Source organism: Musa acuminata, chromosome BXJ1-10 (assembly GCF_036884655.1).
Source record: "Musa acuminata AAA Group cultivar baxijiao chromosome BXJ1-10, Cavendish_Baxijiao_AAA, whole genome shotgun sequence".
Lineage (NCBI taxonomy): Eukaryota > Viridiplantae > Streptophyta > Magnoliopsida > Zingiberales > Musaceae > Musa > Musa acuminata.
This window is the reverse complement of record NC_088336.1, coordinates 20,745,585-20,762,500: the sequence shown is the minus strand read 5'-3', so window position 1 is coordinate 20,762,500 and position 16,916 is coordinate 20,745,585. Positions and strand designations below refer to the sequence as shown.

The following is a 16,916-nucleotide window of genomic DNA, read 5'->3' as shown; positions in this document are numbered from 1 at the left end:
GACATCCCTCGTCATTTTGACTATCTTGTTTTTACTCTATAAAGAATATTTTCATCGATCTTTCCATCTTATTGAATAATTGATTCAATATATCTAAAGTTTTTACTTAAAAGACTTTTTGTCCGTCCAATCAAACTATATTCTCGTCTATTTCTAGAATTATTAAGATTATATTTTATATATTCTGTTTGTCTTACTTAATTTAAGATATTTAGTTTGTAAAGCTTACCTCTAGCTCTAGTTTATAATTAATTTAACTTATGCTATCACCTATATTCAACAAATAACATACACTAAGAAATAAATTCATCTATTATCAATATAAAATAAAAAAAAACTTAAATGTAGATCCTTAATATAATTTAATATTAATAGAAAACTCATTAAACACATTTACTATAGTTCTAACACTAGTAACTACACTAGTAATTAATAGATATATCTTTCTTTTCTAGAACCTATCATAATAAATCTCTAGCAACCTATTATACATTTTCTATAAGTCAATAAAAAATATATTAAAATAAGAATAATTAACATTATAAAAAAATTAGGTGTTGAAATGTAGCTATGCATGTGTTAAACGAGGCATGGCAAAAGCAAATAGGATGATCTTAGTTTGATTTTTGCATGCTAAGGTGACCATTCACATGGTCTATTCTTTCGATTATAATTGTGCCAACGACATTTATCTATGTCGTCACCATCATCATTATTATTTTCGATTGTTTCCACTTTAATAAGAGAACAAGAACTTCCATAGGCATTATCTATATGTGCTGCAATAACTGAGGTTTTTTCTATTTTTGAGAAAAATTGTTATGACTGAGCAATAATGTTGTTGTCTACGTACATAGAAGATATTTTAGAGAATACATAAGTTAGGTGATTATTATCATATATGTATATGTATATGTTCATTTGATGACACCTTAAAGCAACATGAGATGTTAGCACTAGCCAAATTCTTGTTTAATTACCCTCATTCCTTGACAAGTTAGTTGATTTAATTGTTGTGATTTATGGTCACAAGATGATACTTAATTACACCATTTCTGATATGCCGGATGAATTTGATGATGATTATGTGCATGCATCAAAGTAACAAATGTAAAGCTCATTGACATCGACTCCAATCTTTTGTGATCATTTGTGGTGTTCTTTAAGAGACTTTTAAACACATTAAATTCTCTGGAGTTTGAACTTTCAAGCTGTTGGAAGAATTAGATAACGTGGTAACTTCTTTGCTTTTTTTCTTAAGAAGCCATTGAAAAGGAAAGAAAAACCATTTCAATCATCTTAAGCTGCCTTCAACTTGGTGAGAAGAATTTTGTAGTCTTTAGGAATTTAGATTGTCACATCCAATAATACGTGTAGTCTTGTGACTCTTTCAGGTTTGTCTCTCTTCAGTTCCTTGCATCACAGTCATCTTGTCATTGTGAGATCTCTTGCTCATCCAAAGGATGCTACTATTTTTGTCTTGTTCTTAAAGAATGGTAGTGATTTTTCTAAGCCACATTGTGACTAATGAGAGACACTAGCAATTTTCTGCTTATGCTTCAGGCTGTAAAAGAATGAAAGGAACTTGTCATTTTCTACGACAATGTTGTTCACATTGAGAGAGTAGTTTTGCTTCGAGAAAGATGTCTATGCTATCATTTATATTGACAAAGTCAAATGGCTTATTGTTTTTGCACTGAAGAAAGGTCAAATTGTCTCCCAATAGTCCATAGAAAGCACTGTATGCTGCCAAAGTCTGAACTTGAATTTGAAGTGATAACAGTCTCTCTGAAAAGTCATGACGAGAATACTTGAAGGTGAATGTTGACCATCAAAAAGAAGACAACTGGAAAATTTTCTGTATTCACATGAGCAAAATTAAAGTGATCTTAAAGCATCTAATACTTTTTAAAGTAATATATATATTTTTTGGTCAGGAAAACAAGTATAGAATTAATGCTGACACAAGTGAAGAGGGGCTTAGCATCACCATCATCTTCAAGCAAATTTAGTGTTGTTAGCACTCAGCAACTTTTCTCAGAAGCAAAGGTGTATGTTTATGAGAGCAATTGACTTGAAAGGCTTCAGCAAACTTGGAAATAGAAGATGTGTGTTGTTTGAATTCATCATATTTGGTTGAAGGATCCATGCTACATAATTTGGAAATAGGATATATTGGCCTGAATTGATTGCTTCAATGTGATCTCTCATCTCATTTTACTGCCTTTCATAGTGTGAGAACTACTACTATTATTGACATGGACTGGAAAATAGAAAATACATATAGCATGATACTTTTCTCATGACACAGCAATGGTGTGTGAACATTGTGCCATGGAAAAGTTAAGGAGACATGCAGATAAAATGTGGAAATTTCAAGGAGCCTAATAATGAAGTCCAGCCTTCTGGTCCCATGGCATGGTAGACAGAGACCAAGATCATAAATTGGTGGATTCAATAGGAGATTTTTGGTTCCACTTTGATCATTGATACAAGGGTCTGCCTCAATTGGTCTGCCTCAAAGATATATACACACACACATACACACCTCAGCATGACCTGAGAAGAGCTTAGTGAAGCCTTGCATCCCAAGGTTGAAACTGAGACATGAGGAGGGATGTTGACTTCATTGTTGATCCCACTTGTAATCCATGTTAGAATTTTTGACAGGTAATCAATCCTTAAAGATGGCCTCTTCCCTTTTGCTAGTTTATAGATCAAGAGATCTCATACTAGAGAAAGGAGGGTGAACTAAGCACGATTAGCTCGACAACTATATGATTCAGTAATTATCATCGTCACCATCAATGTCATTGTTTTCTTATTATTATTTTTCCTTCCGAAGATTCTTTCTGGTCGAACATACAGTGATGCTATTCCTCGCATTTGGAATCATACACAAAAGTGGAAGAACCGCATGCCATGGGGTGCGATTTGGTCAACTCTTGCGGGTTCATCCTCCTTTACCATATTCACCGGTCAAGATGGACTGCTGTGGTGACGGAAATTGGACGACAGTAAGATTAGTTTGTTTTTCTAATTCTTAAATAAGTATCAGAAGACCACAATGCACTAATCCATTGTCGTCTAGTCCGGTTAGGATACCTGGCTTTCACCCAGGCGACCCGGGTTCAAATCCCGGCAATGGAACTTTTTTGCTTAATAATTAATGGGTTAATTTCCCAAAAAAAAAAATTTTGTTTGGTAATTTTCCGTATAGAGTCATTTAACTTTGAAAATTTTTTGTAAAGTGTCCCGAGCTATATAAAAAAACTCATCGCCTCCTGTCGTATACCCTTATCGAACTTACGGCTATTGTGAGTGCAAACGTCTATACTCGCATTAAGCCCCAAGGGCATCGCGTCCACGTGAGACAACAATTGATAGGCTCAATTTGCTCACAAAGGTATAAACAACCTGTGCCAAGAGTGGAGAGGTCAACAAGAGAGACATCGATAGAGCCAATCGACGTGTAGAGACAAGCAACCGAAGAAGGGTGATTGACGAGGCAAAAGGAGATGATCGACGTGGTGGAAAATAATAGCCAATAAAAAACTCATCGCCTCCTGTCGTATACCCTTGTCGAACTTACGACTATTGTGAGTGCAAACCTCTATGCTCGTATTAAGCCTCGACATCGCGTCCACAGAAGACAACAATTGATAGGCTCAATTTGCTCACAAAGATATAAACAACTTGTGCCAAGAGAGGAGAGGTCAACAAGAGAGACATCGATAGAGCCAACCGACATATAGAGACAAGCAACCGAAGAAGGGTGATTGACGAGGCAAAAGGAGATGATCGACGTGGTGGAAAACAATAGCCAATAAAAATAGGACGGTCATTTTAAATAAAAGAATGTACTAACTGAGAATTTTTTTGAAGTTAAGAGTGAGATGCAAAAAAAATTCCAAAGCTTTTTTAGAAAATTCGTCCATAACATTAGAATTACTAGTAGGAACAGTTGCAACTTCATTTCCTCTTTTTGAACGGATGAATCCCTCAGCAATACAAACTTAATTTTACCTCAGAATTATTTTGGAATCACCTGTAAACATATTTTTCTTCCTTCATAAGACAGTACTTGCTTTGAATAGCCTTTTTGGTCCTCTCTCCTAAACTCAAACAAGAGTTCTCAAGGAACTGCTCATGATGCAAGGAAAATTAAAATAAATCAAGACAAACCAAATGTGGCATGTAAAAGATAAGAAGTCAGATTATACCACATATTAGGAACATCCAACTCAGTCTGAGAACCAATCAGACACCTTCACTTTGTGACAAGAGCAGAGAAAGCAGCAGATATCCAACAAACAATATAAAGTATTATCAAAGAACTTATCAGAGAATACTCGACAAGTAGTTAAATCTCGATTCGATAACGTAACTTATCAAAGAAGCTAACAATATACTGATCTAATATGTTCAATATCATTAAATAAATTGTAAAAGATATAATATATCTGTACTTGACCAGACAGGTAGATATGGTCAAGAATTGATACATTGGCAACTCATACAGCTAATCCAACTCCTTCCTAGCAGTCGAAGAACATACCTAACATGATTCACATGGACACAGGAAGTTTTCATCATAAGAACTTCTAAAGGCAATCATTTCCCTATCTGATTTGTAACCTATTCGCAGCTCCATCAAAATTCACTTGTTGGAGGTAACTGACAATCGTGCTCATTGGACTATCTTCTTTGCCAACTTTTGGAAGCCTCAGAAACCTCAGAAGCATTAATACAATCTTCAAATAGCTTACAACACAACTGCCTTATACACCACAGAATAATCTTTAACAATATGGGGTGCCACTCGAAACAATTCAGAACATTAGAGGCATTAGCAGGAAGCTGCATCTTGATCGATTTATTTCTCCTCCAACATATTTGAGCAAAGGGGCACTGGACCAAAATATGCAACACAGGTTCCAAATGAGAAGCAAGATTAGCCAACATAGTTTGCTTTGCATAGACTCGATGGATTTTGGTCAGACGATTCCTGAAGAAGCTTATTTCCCTAGGGGTACAAGTATCTCATCATGTTCCTAAATTTTGTTCGGATCATGATTCTCTGCATGTTGAGCTGAGATTGACTAGGAATACTTCCAGCAAAACAACAAAATCATTCAAATCTGTGGAAGAGTGGCAGAATGATGAATCAGAACACAAAACAAATAACAGCTCGCTACAAAATAGAGATCACATTTGTGTAACCGAGAAAATTCAAGACTGCGAGTTAAAAACACCACAACAAACCTCAGAGAAGCAAAAAATATTCAATGACTACAGAAATTTCTTTTGAACATTTGATGTTTAAAAGAAATTCCATCAGATATAAGTACTGGAAGCTAATTTATTAATTTTCTAACAAAACTACTCAATGTAATGATGAAACCATTAATTTATGAGAACCTTACCAGCAGTGAGAAACAGAAACAAATAAACCCTTAGTTAAAGAATTCTTATGTTCACCTTTGTATCTGTATGCTGGCAAACACTTTCTAATCACAATCCAAGTTCCCTACTCTTCAAAGTTCAAACCAAATCCATGTAACTGAACGTAATTGACGTGAATTAATATCCTGTCACATTGAGTTATAATGCTAACAAAACAGGCCTAAATATCAACACATGACCAATCCAACTCGCACATCAACCATCATAGTTTTGGTACTTATTAATGTTTCAGCAATAATATGAACCTCAAGCATCAAGAGTCTCCGAGGCATTTTGTTTTAATAACATTACAAAACCCAAAATAAATACCACTTGTCTTCATACATGCAACTAACTCAGAAAAGCTCAGGATATTACCAAATAACAAGCCATTTGTGTGAAGTTTATGCAAAACCTGAGAAATCCTTATTGCACATGAGGTCCAATGGAATGGTAAGAGTTCTCCATATGTACTAGAAAGATCATCGGGATAATTGATTATGACACACATGCATCCACACATATTTTGACTATAAAAAAGCCCTTTTGAAACCTAAAATTTTAACTAGAGAGGGAATTGTAGGGAACCTGAATATGGGAAGAGAGACAATGTTCATAATCTCCTACCCAGCAGAATCCAAATTCTCATTATTTGTCTTCTCCGTCACCTGAAACTTCGGTTCTTCCTTACTGCTATATATATATGTAGAATACAGTTCATCACCATGAATTTAGTGTTGAGCCCACTGGATGCTTTTGAGATCAATCCCTTCCTCGACCATCTCATAGAGTGGACTCATCTCCCTCAGCTTCTCAACCTGCCTCACTGTCAGCTATATTGCCTTGTCGATCTCGGCCTCTGGTGTGAACCTCCCGATGCCAAATTTGATGGATGTACGTGCCATGTCTTCGTCCTCACCGAGGGCCCTCAGTACATACGAGGGCTCAAGACTGGCACTTGTACAAGCGCTCCCACTTGACACAGCCACCTCCTTCAGCCCCATCAATAGGCTCAAGTTCCCGGGATAGCGGTGCTCCAAACTCCCATTAACCACCACGCCGTCCAGCCTTGCTCTGATGCCATTCAAGAGCCTCTCCTGCAGCGACGAGATGCGGCGGCTGTCGTATTCCATATCCTTCTCCGCGATCTCGCAGGCGGCACCCATCCCGACGGCTAGAGGGGTCGGAACGGTCCCACTCCGGATGCCTCTCTCCTGCCCGCCGCCGCTCATCTGAGGTTCAACCCGGACGCGGGGACGGCGGCGGATGTAGAGGGCGCCTACGCCCTTAGGGCCGTAGATTTTGTGCCCGCTAAGCGACATGAGCCCGATCCCCATCTTTTCGACAACGATGGGGATTTTCCCAAGGGCCTAAGCGGCATCGGTGTGGAAGACAACGCCCTTCTCGCGGCAGATGCGACCGATCTCCTCCAGGGGCTGGACAACGCCAATCTCATTGTTGACGGCCATGACGGAGACGAGGCCGGTGTCGGGACGTTTGGCGGCGCCTAGTTGGTCGACGTCGACGAGGCCATCGGGGCGGACAGGGAGGTAGGTGACATCGAAGCCCTCCTGCTGGAGGTGGCGGCAAGAGTAGAGGACGCACTTGTGCTCGGTCTGGGTGGTGACGACGTGCCGCTTGCGGGCGCGGTGGAAGCGCATTAGGCCCTTGACGGAGATGTTGTTAGATTCGGTGGCGCCCAAGGTGAAGAAGATCTCCTTGGGGATCGCCTGGGCACGGGCGGCCTCGACGCGGACTCAGACTCCCAGCCGTAGAGGTAGGTTCGGGAGTGGGGGTTCCCGAAGCGCGCCAGGTAGAAAGGTAGCATGGCGTCGAGGACGCGAGGATCGACGGGGGTGGTGGCCTGCATGTCGAGGTAGACGGGGCGACCAGAGATCTTGACGCCTTTCATCGAGACGACCCCCGCCTGCTCCTCCGGCTCAACCCCCATAGTTCGAGAATATGATTTTTTGTACGAATCTTAAAAAGGGTGACGTTAGAACGAACGCTCGGGATTTGCTACTAATTATATTATGCTTCATGACGTATATATTATTATGTTTATGGAAGGAAGATTTGCTACTAATTATATTATGGCTTGATTCGATGATATTTGACCAATCAAGATATTGACTCGTGTCCAACATTCAATTTTGACTTGCGATCCAATTTGCAGATGCAGCACATGGCATTTTTAATTACGAGAAGCAAAACCTTGTGTGTGGAGCCGCGATAATATCGTATATTCCTAATCTCATCCAATCTATCATATGTAATATATGTATACATTACATATATCAGTCATCCCTTTGGGATTAATCACCCACAACAGCTTCAGACTCCACCTTCTCGGCCTTGCCACCACCGAACGCGCCACTAAAAGCTCGGCACCTCCCTGCCTCCTCCAGCATTTGGACCACCGCCCTCATCGACGGCCGCGTGGCCGGTAGCCTCGCCGTGCACAGCACCGCAATCCGCAGCACCTTCACGGCCTCCTCCCTCGCCCATTCCGGGATTCGCAAGTCCACCATACCCATCACGCTCTCCCTGTTCCCCATCCTCCTCGACGCCCAGTGGACGATGTCCTTGTTCTCACCGTACTCCGGCTCTATCGGCTGCCTCCCCGTCACCAGTTCCATCAGCACCACTCCGAAGCTATACACGTCGCTCTTCTCGTTCACCTTCCATGTGTATGCGTACTCTGCACATCTCCAAGGAGAAACAAAAAAGAGTGAGAGCTGGTTGGGTGTGTTTTCAGCTAAAGTCGAAACAGAGAGTTGTTTTATGTTTGAACGCAGGACATGCGAAAAGGAAGGAATAGTCTGTGGTATGTTCCGAAGTCTACCGAGGAATCAAACTGGAAGCCAATCGACATCAGTCTATGATTTGATTCCCTTATGATTCTACTTCACTTTTCATACGTAAAGAAGATTGAGGCATTTGCTGATAGTACGAGACAGTGGCAGTTGACGATCACCTGGGGCAATGTAGCCGTAGGTGCCGGCGATGACGTGCGCGGAGGAGCCCTCCTTCCCTCCTCCTGCCCCGGAGGCGGCGGACTGCAGCACCTTGGCGAGGCCGAAGTCGGCGATGCGGGGCTTGAAGCACTGGTCGAGCAGGATGTTGCTGGACTTCACGTCCCGGTGCAGGATGGGACGGTCCCAGCCGTGGTGAAGGTATTCCAGCCCCCTCGCCGCCCCCACGGCGATCTCGTACCTCTCGTCCCACCCCAGCTCACTCGCCTTCCCCGCCGACGGTCCGTGCAGACGATCCCATAGGCTCCCGTTCGGCAGGTGCTCGTACACCAACAGGCATGATTCCTCGCTCGTTATGCTGCAGTAGAGCTTCACCAAGTTGACGTGCCTCACCGCGCTCAGCGTCGCGATCTCCGCCTCGAACTCCCTCCGCGCCGGCCGCCTCCGCCCCCGCGCCCCCAGTATCGCCGCTGTGCTCCTCTCCTTCGTCCCCCCCACCGGGTCATTCCATATGTGCTTCACCGCCACCACCTCCCCGCTCGCCAGCTCCACGCGGTACACCTCCCCGGAGCCCCCCTTCCCGATGAGGTTGTCCGGCTTGATCGCGTCGACGATCTCCTGCTCATCGAACGTCAGGATCCGGAAGGATTTCAGGTCCCATGATGGGTCCTTGACGACAGCATGGTGGCCGCCGTGCCCGTCGGCTAGGCGCTTCCTGAGGGCGATGTAGAGGCCGAAGCAGGCGAGGATGACAGCAGCGCCGGCGAGGAAGCAAGTGAGGACGACGCGGAGCTCGTCTGAGGAGCCTCTCGTGGTTGCGGGGCACTGCCTGAGCGAGCGGAGGCTGTTGGCCCCGCCGCCCTCGGCGCAGAGACCGGAGTTCCCGGCAAAGCTCCTGTTGTACGCGGCAATGGCGAGCGCCGCTGGGACCGCGCCGGTGAGCTGGTTGTTGGAGAGGTCGAGGGCGGAGAGCTTCAGTGGGGCGAGGCTCACCGGTATCTCGCCCGATAGCTGGTTGTACGACAGGTCCAGCGAATTTAGACTCGTCAGCTGGCCGAGGCTCGCGGGGATTGGCCCAGAGAGGTTATTTGCGGCGAGGCCGACGGAGCTTAACCTGACGCAGGAGCCGATCGCGTTCGGAATCGTGCCGGAGAAGGCGTTGCTTTCAAAATTAAGACTCAGGAGTTGCTTTAGCTCTCCGATGCTCGCAGGAATCTCGCCGTATAACCGGTTGTACGACACGTCTATGTTCACGATAGACGTCACTCCTCCGATCTCCGGTGGCAACTTACCGGAGAACCGGTTTTCATTGAGGTACAGCTGGTACAGAGACTTGGCCTTGCCGATCCCAGCGCCGATCCCGCCTTCGAACTGGTTGACGGCGAGGTCGATTATGTTCAAATTTGGAAGACTCCAGAGCCCGGCGGGAACCACGCCGGAGAGCGAATTCTTGTTCACCCTGAACCGCACCAACGACAAACAGTTGCCGTAGTTTTCCGGGATCTCGCCGGTGAAATTGTTCTCTAGTATCAGAAGCCTAGTCATCGTTCCCCTCCTGCACATGTCCGGCGGGATGCTGCCGGTGAAGAAGTTGGTGGACACGTCGATGAAGTCGAACTTCGCCCAGCTCCCGAGCGTCGGCGGGAGCGTCCCGGTGAGCCGATTGGTGTAGAGCGAGAGGTTCGTGAGATACCGGAACTCCCCGAACTCTGGCGGCACCTCGCCGGAGAGGTCGTTCATGAACAGCTGGAGCGAGACGAGACTCGTCAAGCTCCGGAGCTCCGCGAGGTCGCCCTCCAGTTGATTCATGGACGCGTCGAAGTAGGCCAATCGTGAGAGATTGCCGAACCCAGCCGGGATTCTTCCGGTGAGCGAATTGTTGAAAAGCTCCAGCATCCAGAGCTTGGAGAGCCTCGCGATCTCCGGGGGGATTCCGCCGGTGAGCAAATTGCTGGCAAGCTCGAGATCGACGAGCTCGGTCAAGTTCCCAATCGAGGGCGGGATATCGCCGTGGATATTGCAGGAGGAGAGGAATAACCAGTTGAGCTTGGTCAAGCTCACCACCACCTTCGGGAAGGGACTGGGGTCGAACGAGTTTTCGCCGAGGCTGAGCACCTGGAGCCCGGTGAGGTGGGCTAGGGATCCCCACGGGAACGCGCCGGTGAGGGTGTTGCCGGAGAGATTCAAGACCCGCAGCTCGCTCAGCGGTGCCAGGTCGGGAACGGGCCCGGCGAGGTTGTTGGCAGCGAGGTCAAGGCGGCGGAGGGCAGTGCAGTTGCGGAGGTCAGCAGAGACAGAGCCGGAGAGGGAGTTCAAGCCAAGGGAAAGGGAAGAGAGAGAGGGAAGTCGGCAGAGGGACGCGAAGGATATCTCGCCAGAGATGCCGGCGTCGGTGAGGTCGATCTCGGACACGGAGCCGGTGGAATCACACCTGACTCCGACGAAGCCGCACGCGGGGCTACCCGCATCCCATGATTCGAAGGTACTGCTCTTGGCGGCCGTCAGAGATGCTCGAAACTGCGACAGGATCTGGAGTTCTTCCTCGGGAGTTGCTGTACCTCCTTGGAGGAGGCACAGCACGAGGAGGAGGAAGAGGAGCTGCATCGGGGGGTGGAGAGAGATTTGCCGCAGATTTCTTTACTACCTTCCACTTCAGAAGATGTGGAGCGACGGATCGCTATGTCCTCGAGAGAGTGGATGAGGCGGCCGCTGCGGCTTTTGTCTTGGAGTGATGGCGGAGGCGGCCACAGGTGAGCGAGTGCGTTGGATACGTGTGCCTTTGTTGGCCGCCGCGTTTGACTTCGGGGATTTCTCGTCGCGTCACGTGGGTCATTCCTTTTGAAGCATACAATAACTTACCCCACCCACGCACCTCATGAATGGACCCAGGTGCGTCCGCTGTGAGGCCGACCGTCACGCCCATTCACGGAGTAAGTAGATGAGCGAGTAAACAATGTTGCTGTGGTAAAAACCCAGCTCGCTTACTCGAACGAGCAAGGCCCTCCATCATCATCAATTATCGTGCAAAGGCCGTACGAAGACAAAAAATATTAAGATCACTAATGGCGATGATGTACTCACGTGAAGGGATGTCGACGCCTGGGGCCAAAACAATTGGTTGCGCATGAGTCTCGTTTCCGCGTCATCGACTGACGTGTGATGTGAACGTGTGCAGATTCATCGACCGACACCCCACCTGGTGTCGCATTGGTCGACAGGCACTGGACCCCGCACTTCCATACTCGCGTCGGTGGCGATCGAGGCGCAACACCTGGACCTGACCCCATGTGAATGTGGCTCGTGAGAATGTGAGACCGGAATACTACATAGGTTCGACTACATATGATATGGGTAATAATGACGGCATGACGTGTCACGACGTCGGCCTCACCTAGGCACCACTCTGCCCAACGAGGAGGGTAATAACGCTGACTCGACACGCGCTGACGTCATCCGCTCTCAGGCAACGACTTCCGACCCCGCGCGCTTGACCACGACAGGGGAGGACAACGATTGACCCTCGCCTATACCCTGCGACAGTTCGGTTCTCCACGCAACGTCAATAGCAGTGTCAGACGCCATCAGAGGTACGATCCTGCCTTCCGCAGGCAGGCACATCAGGTAACGCTAAACTACCCGCAGGCAAGCACATCAGGTAACGCTAAACTACCCTATAAATACCCCCGAGTTCTAAACGAAAGGGGAGGAGACTTCTTTACTGGAAAAACTCTCTTCCACATCATCTGACTTGATCGTCGGAGGGGTCGGGCCGAGCTTCTGACCCGACCTGTGTGCAGGAACGAAGGCGAGGTCGCACCTTCCAGGCGCCACGGCGAGGCTTCACCCCCACGCTACATCCCATCCGAACCACTGTGACCGGCCACCCCAGCTGTCTCGAGGAGTGCCGCGCCGGATCCCCGCGCATTCGGACCCGAATCAAACCGCGTCGACCCCGAAGCCACGGCATACAGTTGTTTCCCGCGACAACATAGACATTAATTCAGAGACAAGAGGAGCTCCGCAAAGGCGGGTCAAATGATGGGTAGATGAGTGGTGCATGGGGCCCTACAAATCCTCGTTTCTCGCATGCGAATCTTCTTTGACCCCCCCTGTCACTGCTCATTATGGTGAATCCACAAACCTAAGCTAGAAAGCTAATGCTGCAGGCTTTTGGTGGTGGTGGTGGTCAAAGTGGGAGTCTGGTCAAAGGATTTAGGGTTGGAGAAGATATGGCCACTGATGCTGCCATTTAGCTCTTGGATTTGATATGGCTGGTGAGTGGAGGAGATCTATTGACAACACTCACTTGTTATGTTATGTTTTTGTGGTGACACCAACCAAATTATTGCTCTCAAGATTTGGCATGCCTAATGCTCTTTTAGTCTTTAGCGATGGGAGATTTTTCTTTTTAGTTCATCACATTTTTATATCATACATGAATATTTTTAAATGATTAGTGATAAATAATCTTGAGACATACTCTATTATTAGTAGTACAGTCCATAAACATTCATTAGACCTAAGTTGTCTTATTATAAACTTGACTTCCATAAGCTTAGTCGTCTCCAATTGGATTTCTTATCAGTACTTGATTGCAAACTTATGGTGCTTTTTGTTCCAACAATTAGGAATTAAGATCTATGTGGAGTCAATGAAGCTATACACAGTGCGGTCACCACTTGAGTCAATGATTCATATCGTCCAATGTGAGATTGGCACTGCTTACACGTTCGTTGACTTGGTCAAAATGTTTCGTTGACCAAGGTTTGACCCGAGATTGGGGTACGTTTGGAGCATTTTGCCGTGGTTGGGTTGGTTCTCCGCAAACTTACCGAGGTGATGTGAGATGATCCCCACCTACATTCTTGAGGTTGATGATATATCAACCTTCAAAGATTAAGAGTAGCGAAAGTTTTTAATGTTTTTGGCTCACCTAATATTATTTTATTATGGATTTTAAAGATTCAACTTTCGGGCTATTCATAGGTATAACATTTAGCTGAGGGTATTCTCGATCCTTCGATACTTAAATGAGTAGAGATTCGGAATAGGTATAATAATTTAAATAAATTCAAGAAAACATCTAAAGATCTTTTATAATGAGATAATATCATCATTCAATTAAAGATAAAATTTATGAGATATATTAATTTCTTTATGGTATGAAGAATTACTTGTATTTATTATTTTACTTTATAGTATTATTAGAGAGATTCTCCCACTAGACTTCTTTTTCACTTTGGAAAAAATAGATGGAGATTGATTGAGTAAAAATATTCCATATTTATTATCTATAATATGATAAATAATTTAAGAGTTGTTGGTGATGAAATGGCCTCCATTAATTTATGATCATTGAAAGATTTCGTTTTTTATAATATAATTAGAATATTAACGGAACCTGAGACATAAAGCGCCTGTAGCTCAGTGGATAGAGCGTCTGTTTCCTAAGCAGAAAGTCGTAGGTTCGACCCCTACCTGGCGCGATTATATTTTTGTATTTATATTATATCATCATCTTTAAATTTATCACTGAGATCATTTATTTTCATGAGAAAACAACTCATTATGTTTGATGAAGTCTAAGAGCCGTTAATTACTGCGATCATATTATAAAAATTCTTTATAACTTATTGCAATACAAATTTTGGATCATTTTGTCACACTTTTCAAGATTTTTCTTATGGGAAGAATACAAGTTTATGTTGAAATGCTTGAAATGATACACTATGAGAGGAAGAGAAAACCTTGAAACCAATAAAAAAAATAATCTCAGGAATTAAAAATCATTAGAAAGTCTTTAGAGCGTTATTGTGGTCTGATACTCATTGCATACATACTATCATATTCGTTATTATAAATTAATTATTTAACATATTTAAATAAATAATTTAAGAAATATGAAAAGAAAATTATTTTGAAAATCATAATCCAAAACCAAGTAATTATTATCCTAAGATGAAGACATATGAATAGAAATGTCGAAGAAGAACTTCTTAAAACACTAGAAAAAGAGTTAGATCTCTTTTATATAGATATAATGTGAACCAAAACTTAAACATATGAATGACTTGACAAAAATTAGTCATGAAAAAGAGAAAAAATTTGGCTAAGCAATAACAAAATCAAATTATTATTGAAACAAATGAGGCGATTAATGATAATAAAATGTACTATTAGCACTAGAGATTCTTGAGTTTTCTTCCCCTAATTTCTAGAAATTCTCATAGAATTTCATAAATTAGTAAAAAAATAATAAAAACAAAAATATTGATCCTAACATGCAATACCAATAGAAGATTTCAACCTCTCACTGCAGATGGAACTCATATGAAAGAGATAAAGTGAACCAAATAATCGAGTGTGTATCTTTTAATGGGAATCTATATTTAAGGGATAAACAACAAAGATGGTTAAACCACATGATCTAAACATAATAATAATTATCATTAGAAGCGGCAAAAAGCTTCATAGAAGCAGTGGTTGTAAAGCAACAGCCGGTTGAAGTCTTTCATCAGTAGAATTGCGTACTAGTGCTACTAGAGCTTAGGATGTTCTGTGCACACACTCCATTGCAAGCAGAAGCAGAGCAAGTTGCAGTTCATGGTCGAGTAAAGCTATGGAAGAAGAAGATAGCAAGGACAGAGATCAATTACTCTTCTTTATTGGTGCCAAGAAGAAGATAGCTTAAGAGGAGGTTAACGCAGCAGCGGCGGGGGGTGGCACCGGAGCGAGGGTGCTGATGTAGGGCACGTACTTGGCACCGCGGACGTCGTCCCAGGTGGGCCAGCCAAACGCCGCCGCCACGCGCACCCGCTTGGTCGCCAAGTTAACGCCCACCACTCTTCCCTCCACCCAAAGCAGAACCTCCAGTTCGCCGCCCTGGAACCTCATGGGCCATGGCCGCTTCTTGAACACCAACTGGCCACCCGCCTCTACCTCCCACGCCTCCTCCTCCACCACCTCCTCCTCCTCCTCCTCCGAATTTGTGTTCCATCTTTTCTTCAAGTCCATGGATGCCACCAGTGCCCACTGGTCGGACTTTGGCAGCAGCTTGTGGACCTGCACCACCTCCTCGGTCACGGCGGTGCAGAACAGCCGACCGCCGTCGCCCATCTGGCCGATCTCCCACCGAACCTCTACCGCGTAATTCATTGGCCAATGCACCATTCGGACACTGTCCTTCGCCGGGTCGTACCCGACCACCGTGAGCATCGTCGTCCGCCAGTATGCCACGCCGCCGCCGGCGATGCCGGAGTCCGGGAGCAGGCACTCCGCCGCGCACACCTCGTTGGAGGTCCACCAGCCGCCGGCCGACGACGAGAAGGTCTGGAATCCGAAGATTCCCGAACTGGCCCCGATGATCCTGAAGCCGATCACGATGGTGTAGTCAGAGCGAAAGTTGTAGACGCCGGGGACGAAGATGAGGACGGCGGCGGGTTCGGGACCGGGGTTGTGGGGCGGGCGGGGGACGGCGGCCCAGGCGGCGGTAGCCGGGTTGCACACGAAGAAGTCGCAGGAGGAGGGGGCGTAGCAGAGGAGGAGTCCGTTGGAGGAGGAGCAGACTGCGATGGGAGAGACGGGGAAGAAGGAGAGGGTGGGGTCGGGGAGGACGTGGGCGGCGGCCGGGGGGAAAGGCACATAGGCGACGGAGGCGTCGACGGACGATCCGAAGAAGACGCCGGCGATGGAGCGGTGGGAGCGAGACTGGGTATGGGCGAAGATGGGGGAGGAGACGTGACGGGCCCAGGAGCGGGAGACGGCGCGGAGGCGGAGGATGGAACTGGCGGGAAGAAGGAAGAGGGCGTGGTCGCGGACGGCGTCGGCGAGGGGCTTGTGGATCTCGTTGTGGATGAGTTTGATCCGGGCGAGGAGGCGCTTGCGGGCGGCCGCTCGGTTGCGGCGGACGAGGTATTGGACGTCGTCGTAGGACTCTGCCGCCTCGGCGGCGCGTTTGTCTGCGGCGTCGTTGTCGCCATCATCGGTATCGGCGTGGTGATCGTCGTCGCCTTCGGGGCGATCGGGAAGTAAAAGTTGGGAAGAAGACTCCATGGCTCTCCCGAGTCGTGCTGGTCTTCGCCCTGCTTCCTTTCGATCGCTTAACGAAGAAGTCATGCCTAGTGGAAGCGGGCGGGTATTAGGAATCCACCTTCTCTTATCTTGTATACTAACCATCGTGACCATTACGCCTTAGGTTTTAACCGGTCATCATACCTCAACTCGGTCTGCATTCCTTTTCTTACATTTATCTAAAATTATCTATATTTATAATAATTATATATATATACATATACATATGTATATATATATACATATACATATGTATATATATATACATAAACATATTTATATATTCTATTGCCATATCGGGATTGTAATTTTAGGTAATGTACAAAAATGGACCTATATAGCGTATACCGTAACATCAACCCTTTATTTATGATAATTATGTATTAGGATTACTAATATCAAAAGTAAATAACAGGATAACGTACT

At 45.6% G+C, this 16,916-nt stretch overlaps 2 protein-coding genes, 2 non-coding genes and 1 pseudogene across 4 annotated transcripts; 2 read left to right on the top strand and 3 right to left on the bottom strand.

Moving 5' to 3' along the window:
* Positions 1-3,076: 3,076 nt before the first annotated feature.
* TRNAE-UUC (transfer RNA glutamic acid (anticodon UUC)) lies at positions 3,077-3,150 on the top strand. Its single transcript has one exon. It is a non-coding gene; the product is annotated as a tRNA-Glu (tRNA).
* Positions 3,151-4,849: 1,699 nt separating this feature from the next.
* LOC104000555 (cysteine desulfurase, mitochondrial-like) lies at positions 4,850-7,398 on the bottom strand (annotated as a pseudogene).
* Positions 7,399-7,660: 262 nt separating this feature from the next.
* Positions 7,661-11,154, bottom strand: LOC104000396 (receptor-like protein kinase 7). The gene is made up of 2 exons (XM_009422424.3): positions 8,423-11,154; positions 7,661-8,146 (listed from the first exon to the last, which is right to left on the bottom strand). Exons 1-2 carry the CDS (start codon positions 11,022-11,024, stop codon positions 7,761-7,763), a joined length of 2,988 nt encoding a protein of 995 aa, XP_009420699.2. The 5' UTR covers positions 11,025-11,154; the 3' UTR covers positions 7,661-7,760.
* A 2,679-nt stretch (positions 11,155-13,833) lies between these two features.
* TRNAR-CCU (transfer RNA arginine (anticodon CCU)) lies at positions 13,834-13,906 on the top strand. The gene has a single exon. It is a non-coding gene; the product is annotated as a tRNA-Arg (tRNA).
* Positions 13,907-14,848: 942 nt separating this feature from the next.
* LOC135595423 (uncharacterized) lies at positions 14,849-16,563 on the bottom strand. Its single transcript, XM_065086311.1, has one exon. The coding sequence runs from the start codon at positions 16,533-16,535 to the stop codon at positions 15,108-15,110; it is 1,428 nt and encodes a 475-aa protein (XP_064942383.1). The 5' UTR covers positions 16,536-16,563; the 3' UTR covers positions 14,849-15,107.
* Between the last annotated feature and the right edge of the window lie 353 nt (positions 16,564-16,916).